General features: G+C 40.8%; 1 protein-coding gene across 1 annotated transcript in view; it reads left to right on the forward strand.

The window, feature by feature from the left end:
- Positions 1-10224, forward strand: part of LOC101171123 (calcium-activated potassium channel subunit beta-4) — a 29572-nt gene extending 19348 nt beyond the window's left edge. Inside the window, exon 4 of the mRNA XM_004083296.5 lies at positions 1333-10224. Within this exon, the coding sequence (XP_004083344.1) occupies positions 1333-1651 (319 nt within the window). The 3' untranslated portion in view covers positions 1652-10224. The remainder of the gene's footprint in view (positions 1-1332) is intronic.
- The last annotated feature ends 1027 nt before the right edge of the window (positions 10225-11251 follow it).

The following is an 11251-nucleotide window of genomic DNA, read 5'->3' on the forward strand; positions in this document are numbered from 1 at the left end:
TGATTTGAGTGAAATCCCTGATTCTCCATGAGAGGCTAAACAGAAACAACACTAGAGAGAAGTGAAAACATGACGTGTATGTGGAAATACATGTATAGTTACCATCAAACATACATTATTCTAAAATAACACTGTTTGCATATGAATCATAATTCAATATTTTAGCTTATCAGAGTGAATTTCTCGGATGGTTGGCCCATACTCTGCTACAGAGCGATTGGTTACAGGTTCAAAGTGCTGGAGGTATTTGATCCTGTGGGTTTTGCTGTTCTCGTCTTTGCTGTCAATTATAAGTATTGGTTGACTAGCTGACCTCAGAACCTCAGGTTTGTTTCAGCTGGAGGGAAAAAGGTTTTTGCCTTTGGAGATGGAAGAATGAAAGTGAATTCTGGTTTATGTGAAGAAGAAGAAACACATTTTCTGCAGTGTTGATAGCAACAGCTGTGTTTCCATCACACACATATGCAGGTAACTTTATGGAAACTCTAGAAATGTCGCAAAAACGTTTTCACAATTTGAGCGACCCGAGTTCCAATATCTGAATTTCGGCTAGCTTGACGTGTCGCGTAACCAATCAGGGACTCAGCTTTGGCACGTGACGTTTTCAGTGAATCGATCTGTAAAAGATAATTTTATAGAGTCCACAGAGATTTGTAAACGATTTTGGATGCTTAACTAAATCCAGAAGACGATTCTTCCACAAACGAATCCTCTTTGTTTTACCGTCTAAAGGAAACAGTTGTGGCAGTAAATAGTTTTAATAAAGTGTCTTTGTGTCCTCAGAGGGGAATGAAGCCCCTCTGCAGCAGGAGGTTATTAAACCAAAGACTGCAGTGACCACGCAGCTGAAGCGCCGCTGCGGCTAAACGGATGCAGCGCCGCCGTACATAAAAGAAGACCATCTGCTTTTGTGTCAGCTCACCGCTCCCTTTATTCAGAGAAAATGCTTACCTGTGACCTTGATGCTTTTATTTTTATCTCTGCACCAAAGCAAGGAATCTCCTGAAAGGGGGGCCCATGGGAGCCCGCTGATGCAACACGTCAGCTGTTTGGTCCTTCTGAGAAACAAAGTGGAACAGCTGCAGTGAAGAAAACCACATTCACTCAAACAGGAAGGGATTTAAAAACATCAACACATTGAGAAAGAGTAGCAAATGTCAAGTTAGAGTCAAACATCTGGAATCAGAAGTAGAATTGTTTTCTGTATACATAATCCATGTGCTGTTCCACGTTTGAGGTAGAATCTGTTTTATTGTCGGCCACTGAAAGCCGTTTTTCCGATATTCATTTTGTTAACTGATGAATTTTCATGTTTCCTGTCTGTGATTTCAGGCCTGATGACGTACTGTGGCGCCGTTCCCATGACACCAGCGTCCTGCTGCACTGCATCCTCTGGCCAATGGTGTCCCTCCTTCTGGGCACGCTCATCGTGTTGCTGACAGTTTGCGCTCGCTCTTTGGCTGTCAGAGCCGAAGCCCTCCAGAAGAGGAAATGTTCCTACGAGGTGTGCCAGGATTTGTCTCTGGTGCCTTCAAATCCCCGCTGCAACAAGGCCAGCGACCCCCTGGCATCGAACTCCGACCCTGAGCTGTCGTCACCCTCACGGACCCTGCCTCTGTTTGCGGTGCCGGTGCGGCGGCGTGATCGGTAACACAGACGCAGATATCTGTTTGACATGATTGAGTCGACGCTGATGGACCCGGGGGTGCAGTGGACGCCTTAAGAGAGCCTCTTTTGTTTGAGAAAGCGGAGTAGGCAACGTGCAAAGGTGAAGACGAGGGTCATTCCCCTCTATTGCCTTTAGAGGGCAGCAAAGACGCTGCAGAGAAACTTTAGCCTTTTTTAAGAATTTAACTCCAAGCGACGCTTTCGGTCTGTTTTCGGCTTAGAGCTCAATCTGTGAGTTTATGATGTTAACGAGGTTAACGAGGTTAAAGCCCAGTTTTCTTCCAGTAGCAATTTGAACTTTTGTTTACAGTCAGCGACATACCCGACAGATTTGATCTATTTTCCTGAATCACTTTTTCAAATCTATTCTCTGACTTTTTTCAACAAAAATCCTAGGATGTGGTGTTTCTCTTTAGGAAACGGGACAGAATTCAGCTAAAACGGCACTTTCTCTGACAAAGTGACATGTTTTAATGACAGCCTGCACTGGTGGGAGGAGCCTTAAAAGAAGAGTGAAAGCCTCAAACAGGGATTGGGGGAGGAGCCTAACTGTTGATTTCTTTTAGGCTTTAGACTTTATTTTATTTTATTTATTTTTCAAACAATTATCTACAAAATGATTTTAAGCATCTTTTTACAGATTGTAAAAATATCAATCTTTGTTTAAAACCTTTAATGGTTTTGAATCCTCTTTAAGTTCAACCAAATACCGTCAAAAAGTCAAATCTAAACTAGAATTCAAACAATATTATGAGAATACATTTTAAAATGTATGTTTGGAAGGTTATTTGTCAAAGTTTTACACGTTAAACCAGTTATAATTACTTATTTTTATGCTCCTTTTTTTCGTAAGACATCATATATTTTTAGAAAACAAATTTTTACAATTGATGGTCCAGATTTTTGATGGCAAACGACCGTTTGGGATGTAAGATATGGTGTCTGTAGCTCTGATATTAATGGATGAGCACAGACGGCCGTGGATTTGGTCATCTAACTACGTTAATATCAATCACTCTGACAGCAGCGCTTTGTCTTTTCAGTAATTATAGGTGACACTATTGGACAATCTGAGCTCTGAATGAGCTGAACATCAATCAAAGTCTTTGCTGTTCATGTTTTGAGACACATTGTCACTTTAGAACTTAAAGCAACACACAACAGGTTCCAGTTTTGGATGGATTCTGGTTCTTTCGCCATATTTTGAATGTTTATTGATGCATTGAAGCTCCTTGATGGAGCATTTCTGACACTACACTCTTGGTTTTCAGCTAACAGAAGTGATGGGTCAAATATTCACACCTTCAGGTCAGGCCCATCCTTAGAGCTAGGAATCAACCTAAAACATGTTAGGCATGATTTTTTAAGTCTTTATTCTCATGCAGGAGCAGAACTGCTATAAATGTTTCAAGTAGAACGTTCCAAGTATTTGGATCAAACTGGAGTACGTATGGTGCAGAGAACTGAGCCAAGTTTTGAGCCAATCAGCAGTGCGCTTGAACCACAGAATTATGTAAAACTGGATTTTTTAGATTTCTTTTTTTCCTATTTATATGATAGGCCTATATTATATAATAGGCAGATTGAAGAAAAGCTGTCTATTGTTAAATAGAAAATACAAAAAAAGGACATATAGTTTTCTGTTTGGAGGTTAAAAGTTGACATTTCTTTATATTGAGGTTTGCTTTGGAGGCCAACAGGAATTTATTAATTATGAATGATAATGAATTTCATAAATCCACCCAAGAACCCCACCATTTTCTTCAAGTCCCCTCTGCTTTTACGATTTTGTTCACTTTTGTCCCAAATTCTCTGAACCCATGCAGCCTTTTGCACAGTAGAAACATTCTTTTACTGCAGAAAGAACGAGGAGCTAGCGGGGAGTTTTTAACCTTTTTATGTCAAAGTTCGTCTACGTTCAGTGATCCAGTAGGTGGAGTCATAGAGCCAGAATGTTATCGGAGCCGGCAAAAAATTCCACATGCGGTCTCCAGCCAATGTTGTAGCATGAAACCGAATTGTAGCCACACAGGATTTTCTAAAACAAAGACTGCTCCACTAAGTAAGTGTTACCTACAATTATGCATGTCTGACATTCTGTCATTTCTGCTTTTTGTTTTTATAGTACCGATAAAACATATGTCTCTGTAAGACCGGAGCGAGAGCTTGGTTCGCACAGCCGGCAGTAAATCAGACCTGCATGTAGGACTTTGGCAGGGCTGCCCTTTATCACCGGTTCTGTTCATAGTTTTATGGACAGAATCTATAGGTCTGGTTTGGGGACCACAGGATTTCCTCTCTGCTCTTTGCAGATGATATTGTCCCAGGGGTTGACATAGCCCAGAAATTTGCACTGGCCCACAGGGCCAGTAGTTTTTGAAAGTTACTGGCCCGACACCGCGCACAGCGAGACCCGCCGCTCCGCAGGTGCTTGCAACTTTAGGGGGGTCCGGGGGCATGCCCCCCCGGAAAATTTTAATATGGTGCAATTTGGTGCATTCTGGTGACATCTAGCACTTATTTATACACTTTTCAATGACTAAAAATAGAGCATATCAAACTTAAATCTGCTCTAGTCTGTTTCAGATGTTTTGAAGAGAGCGCTGCAGTGTAGTAGGAAACACTAGTTAAGAAGTTTTCATGGTGCTTCTAATCACTGCTATTTCACATTTGTTCCTAATCAATAGTTAAGAAGTTTTATTGACTTTTTTGCCCTGACTGCCTTAAGGTTCTGATTTTTGTTACTGTTGCAAAGTTACATTTACTTTTTAGTTACTTTAGTTACCTAATTAAATTAAATAATTGAAAAATTAAATACAATTAAATTACTGAGATCATTCAGCTAACTAGAAATACTTACTGCTTACAGTGTTGTAAAGAAAAACAAAATTAAGTAGTTTGACCTTGTACTCCATTTGAGTCTGAGATTCAGGTATTTTGAGTTGCCTTTGATTCTTTGACATTCAGCTTAAAGCTTAGTGGATACAGTTTCATCTTCAATGCATTCATTAAATATCTTGCTGTCCATAGTACTAATTCCACCCGTCACTCCATCTAACATATTCCTATCTATTCCTGCCATGTCTTCCACATCTCTGCCATGTCTTCCGTCTCTCTTCAGTGACGGTGTTGGATTTATGATCATCGCGGTGAAAAACCACCAGGGAGCGCTGATATGTGTGTCAGTTTAAATATATCTGCCTAAAATGTAATAATAACCCACTGGCTTGTTCCTTCGTTGTTGCTGTTTAACATTGTTTAGTATTGAATTGTTACATTCAATAAAGTTTGAAAAAGAAATTGAGTGAGCGCGTGCCGCGTGGTGCTCGGCAGTGACAGCCGCGCGCGCAGGCGGGAGAGGAGGAGAAGAGCGATAAAAGGTTTCCCATAGAAACCCTTGAAGTCTGAACACAGGACTAGCAGAAAAAGTGAATTATAAAGACGAGGTAAATCGACACGTTTTCGCAAAATATACTTTATTGTAAAAGGTGAAAATGTATTAATTGTTAGATATTTTAGTGGCCCGAGCGGACAAGTAAAAAATAAAGTCTTGTGGTCCGTACTGCTCGAAAAACAGGACCGGGCCAGCGGACAAATGGCTATGTCGAGCCCTGTATAATGTCCTGTTGGCTTCATCAAGCCAGGACCTCCAGTGTGCATTGGGCCAGTTTGCAGCTGAGTGTTCAGTGGCTGGGATGAGGGTCAGCCTCGCTAAATGGCCAGAGCGAGCAAAGCATGGGCATCTTTGCTCAGATTGCTGCCCTCGCGACCCGGTCCCGGATAAGTGGAGGAAGATGGATAAAACAAATGCTAACTCGTTAGCCTGTAAAAAAACAAGTTTATGTTTCAAGTCTAACACACTTTTGATAAATAATTTCCAAAATACTGAGCAGAGGAATAGAGACACCTCATTTTGGGGGTTTTTGTGCAGAGAGGTTTTCTAAGAATTGACAACCATCCAGTGATTTGCAGCTTTAGCATGTTATGTCAGTTACAGCTACAACAAAAGACGCTGGACAGAGGTTGTGTTTGTTGGCAGTAGTAATGAAAACATTAACAAATGTTGGCTCTGGCAAACTTTACATACAACATTTTATGAAGCAACAAGAAGCAGAACTAAGAGAACAAAACTTTTAAGGAAACCGATGACAAATGTGCTCACAGAACCAGCTTTTCATTCTCCTGTCCAGGACTGCAGAGTCATTGAGAGCAGGAACCTCCTGTAGAGTTTTGCTGGTCCACAAACTGTTCAGTGTTTGTTCCTCAGTGATCCTGTAGGGAGTGAACACCATTAAGCTGACAAACAATCCCCAAATGTTTGGATGAATGCGCTTTATCCGTTTATCTCTAGTACCCAATAAAAAAAAACATTTAAAAAGAAATTATTGGTGAAAATAATGGAGCAGATGGAACCAGATTTCTTGATTCTTTTTATGGCTCCACGTCTGAATCGTCAACCATCATCAGAGGGTTTGTTCGTTTTCTTTATCCATACAAAATGAATTTATTTGGTTTCACAGTCAGCTGCATATTGTTGCAATGAAAACCAATAACAAGACTTTTGATATCCAAGTATTTATTTTCACAACCAGCTCCAACAGAAGGAGGTCCCAGCATCATTTTTAAAAGCTGCTCTTACGATCTGAGCAAAGCAAAACACTGTGGTTAGCTGGAATTGGAATTTGTTATGACATAAAAAATTTCAGAAATGTGGACCGTAAAACTGTACGACATGCCTGCATCTCTCCTAATTCCTTCTTGCTAACCTTCACATATTGTATGCGTGTTCGCTACAACAGCAAACCCGTAGAAAAAAGCATGAACCTTTCCTCTCTACGGGTTCACTGAGGGGTCTAAAACCTTGGTGTTTCGTACATTTTTGACAATTTTCCCCCCTCAGACAGCCTATATCCACCTGTAAGGTCATTGTGACTAAGGCTTTAGGTTTGTCCCAGACGGAGCACATCCTTAACCCTTTAACACCGGAGCTGTCACCGGTGACGGCAAAATATCACATGTTCTTCTACTCCTAACTCTGCGACCGTTTATGCAATGGATGTAATTCTAATAGATTCTAATAAGGAGAAAAGTGGCTTTGAGTCGATATGCAACACTTTACGTGAGTAAATCTGCTGGTTTACGTTGATTGCAGAAACGCTTCAAAGTGTTACATTTCAGTTAAAAACATCAGAATCTGTTAGAATTATGTTAATTGCGTAATCAGTTGGAGAGAAAGGATAATTTAGCTAAAGTTCCGGTGTTAGCAGGATACCTGAGTGGATGTTTCCATGGTAACTTCAAGGGTAATGTACTTTGACACAGAATGTTGTATACGCATATTCATTGGGCTTGGATATGACATACATTAAATCGTTGCATTGATTTTTCCTCTCATTGGCTGAAAGCGGGGAGGCTGCTGCTTCTATTCCAGCTGGGACTTTGGTTTTCTTGACCTGTTCTCAGACATTTTTTAATCAGTTTGCAGAATTTTTCCTTTGTTTTCATGTCTCTTAGTACATGGCCAGTGAAAAGAACTTCTTTTACCATTGACCTATATACACGAGGGAAGCTTTTATTCTGAAATCTGAGGTGGGAAAAGTGACTAAATAAAGGGTTGTTTTTTTGTTCATTTTAAATCAGTTGAAGTGGTTAATAATTACAAGTAGGGGTCTATGTTTATTCCTGAACTAATGAGAGATAAACTTGATAAGAAAATGTCAAATAGCCAGACAACAGGAGGACGGGTTGAGACAGAAACGGATTCTGTCCGGTCTCTGTCGGGCTGCTGGATTGTTGGGGCAGAGTGAGCTCGGGTAGGGAAAGCCTCCGGGGTAAAAGTGGTTCATGCCGGGAGCCTTGAGGCCTTTCACACGGCGCCTTCAGCTGTAATGAGGACAAAATCCAGGCCATGCCAGTGAAGTGGGGCTGCAGGGAAGTTTTCTGTCCAGCTCAGATGAAAAGCTTTGAACTGAGAGACGTCGGGGGGGATGGGGGGCAGCTCTCATTTCACCAAAATGCTTGTGTCTCTGGACAGAAGTGAGTTAGTCAGATGTGATGTTTCTGCAGGGGGGGCACATATTTTCTGTGTGGTGGAGTTGAACGTTTTGTGCGGCTCAGATGAGTCTGTGAATGACCCATAAATGCGACAGCAGGTGGTTCCTCCTCTCAGCCTCTGCCAGCTTTAGCAGCTTTGTTGAGAAGCTTCCAGTTTGTGGGTTCAATTCTATACTTTGTCCGAAATTTTTCCTTCGATTACCCCAATTTTTCAATTGGAATAAATTTAGAATGTATTTTTTAAAAATATTATGTGAAGGGAGATGCACTTTGCATGCACAGAACATAAAGATCACCATTGTTATGGGGGCGTGGCAACCATTTTTTTAAGTCATATTTAATAATGTTTGTGCCCTTTTTTCCCCCCATGAATAAAAAAAGACGTTTTGTGTTTTTCAAATACATTTACATTTTTACGCCATAAAGAAATCTGTCCAAATGGCAAAATTCTATGCTCAAATCCAAACTATAATACTCCCACCGCCGTGCTTCACTCATTAATGTCTTTTGTTGGAAATTGTTATGTTTTGGAAGCTTTTTAAACTTGTGAAAAAGTTAAGTAATTGGAACATTTTCTGCTCCTTTTGTGTCAAACAGTCAATTAGTCTGTTATGGTTCAGATTAAGATATGAACTTTAATGGATTGTTTTAAAATCTAGACTTGGTTGTTTTTCTCTCACTTTATTTTTGCGACCGTTCATGTATCGTAGCAGTTGTTCTTCATGCAACACGACGCTCATATCTCATTTGACTTTAGTTGATATAAATTTGCATCTAGTCACTTCAGTGATTCCTCATCCTGTGGCTGTACCACGAGCCCACATCACTGACCCTCCACCACCGTGCTGGACAATTGATGGACGTTTACTTTCAGTGAAAGAATAAACATTTCACAAAACATTTCCCTTAAAATAAAAACTGTTTTTATGCCCTTGTAGCTCCACTTGGAGGGCAGCAAACTAAATAAAATGTGACGCAGATTAAAAATTGCTCTTGAACTAGAAAAGGTTAAAAAGAGGAAGATGCATGTTCTGGCTGCTCTTCCTGAGCAGCACTTCAGACATGTACCTGCACATATGAAACCTCTCCATCCAACCTTGTCTTCCTGAATCCAGGATTTATTTCCATTTTTGTTTCTATTCTTTTTCCTGTGACTGTTTATTGTAGATTCTAGTGATCATATGAACGATCACTTGTTCCATCACCTGCTGGGATCAGCTAAACCTCAGTGTTTCAGGTGTCCTTAGTGGTCCTCATCCAGCTGTTTCTGAGGTTGCACTGATGCAGATGTGAGGGTCTTATGAACAGAAGACCCTCTTCCTCCTGCCCTAAACACCTCCGCTCTTTTCATCTTCACTGCCATGATTAAGGAAAACTTTATGATCATTTTTTGTCATAAATTTTAATAATTAAACTGAAGCTTTTAAAGTCTGAGATGAGATGTAGCTTTGTTTATTTTTACATTAATTTGATTTAAAAGAAGACCTTTTTTGGACACAAACTCCTGGAGAAGAAGGACATTTTTACAGCTGTGAAAAAGCTTTGGGTTCTGATGTCTGTTTGTTTTATTTCTAATTTTTTTTTCTATTTGAAGAATTTAAAAATAGGACAATTAGTTTTTTTAAATGTTTGAAATGTGTAAATGTTTTCTTTTGGTTTTGAAAAGATTCCATTCTCTGGGTTGTCTTTGCTTCTGCCTCCATGTCAAATTCATTTTATTTAGTATTCCTTTTTGTACAGTACAGTTTTTAGGAATCCCCTCCTCACTTTTCTGTTTACTCAGCATAGTTTAAAAAAGATAATTTGCTGCTTCAGTTCTGGAGAATAGTGTCCAGTTTAATCCAAAAAGCCAACTTGTATTGGATGATTTATTTCAAATGTTTCTGTTCTTTTTTTTGGCGGAACTGGTCTTCCTTTATTCAGCTTTGCATCATTAGAAATCCACATGACACATCTAAATATGAAGTTTTTTAAACATCATATTTTATTTCCATCTCCTGAAAGAAGGAGAAGTGTCACGGATGGAGATTCAACATCAACCTTTCCCTTGTGTCGTCGGTTCACTCCAAAGAAACGTAGCATCGGTGTAGCAGATTTGTGTTTTTATCTGCGTTTTTTCTGAGTTTCTATCTGAAGCCATAAGCTGAGCTGTGAACTGCAGTAGCAACCAAATGCTGTATTCTGCTTCTCAAAGTCAAGAACCGTCTTGACTAGTTTCTGTCGGTTTTGTTTTGATGCTTGTTGTAACTGAAGGAACGGCGTCTGTCCTCCAGTGTTTCTTCTTAGTTGTTCCTGCTGACATGCAGACTGAGAGCACCAATCCTGCCTCGTCTCTGCACTCTGCACTGTGGTCTGCAGGCTCCGTGTTTTCTCTTTCAGTCTCACTGAACCTCAACACTGTACCATGTGACCCAGGTAGCCATTTCGCCCTCGTTTTCATGCTAAAACTTATAACTATTGTGCCTGATATAGATATTTAAATAAAACCACCTTTTATCTGAACCTTTGTGTTTTTTTTGTGTCTTTGTGTGGCATCATTCCTCCTCATTCAGTCTCTAATAATGTCCAGGGACCTAGAAGCCCTTCAGTTCACCACATATAGCACACAAACAGTTTGTCCAAAGCTAAGATAAAAACACAACTGTGGGATAGACTAGGATTAAAACAATAGTTTATGTAATTATTACAACCAGCAAAGTTTCACACTTGATACTTCCTTACAATTCTCTCTGTCTTTTTTATTTTATTTTAATAATTTTTTTTACAAGTAAATAAAATGTAAGAGTGAAAAAACAGATGTTAACATTTGTTGCTGCTTCAGCTCTAACTACAACAAAGGTTCCCCTAGCACCAGTAGCGGTTTTAGGCACGGGCCATACGGGCGATCGCCCGGGGCGGAAAAATGACGGAGGGGCGGCGCCAGCGGCTCAGCTCTTGTAAAATACTTTATGCACCACTATTGGTTTACTTATATCACAGAGTTTGTAACAGCCTGAAACCTGGCGGCGCCCCCGCCCCGCAGCTGCGCTCCCTCCTGTCTTTGAGAAGTAGACGCAAATGTGTGTGAGAAGGAGAAGGGAGGGGGCGCGGGGTGAAGAAGGAGAAGGGAGGGGGCGCGGGGTGAAGAAGGAGAAGGGAGGGGGCGCGGGGTGAAGGGTGCAGGCTGAGAGGTGAGCACGGAGCACAAAACGCATGCGCAAACCTGGCTGGATCTTCTTCCAGGGGGGCAACGGTCGCGGGCCGCGGCTCAGTGCTTGATGAAAAAATAAAAATAAAAATTGTGCCGCCATGTAGCGAATTGGCGCCCCTGGGTGCAGCTGCACGCGCTCCTTCTGGAAATGTTTGACGAACGGGGGGGGGGGGGGGGGGGGGGGGGGCGCTGCGGGTATAAAAAGGTATAAAAAAATCATGCTTTTTTGGTTATTTTGGTGTGAAATGCCCAAATAAAAAATGGGAAAACAAAAAAAATTCTTCACTTAGATGACAGTTGGTTTAGTCGACAGACTTGATACCTATGTCAGGACATTTA

The sequence above is a fragment of the Oryzias latipes genome, chromosome 23 (genome assembly GCF_053564925.1).
Source record: "Oryzias latipes strain Hd-rR chromosome 23, Olatipes_Hd-rR_3.1".
Taxonomy (NCBI): domain Eukaryota; kingdom Metazoa; phylum Chordata; class Actinopteri; order Beloniformes; family Adrianichthyidae; genus Oryzias; species Oryzias latipes.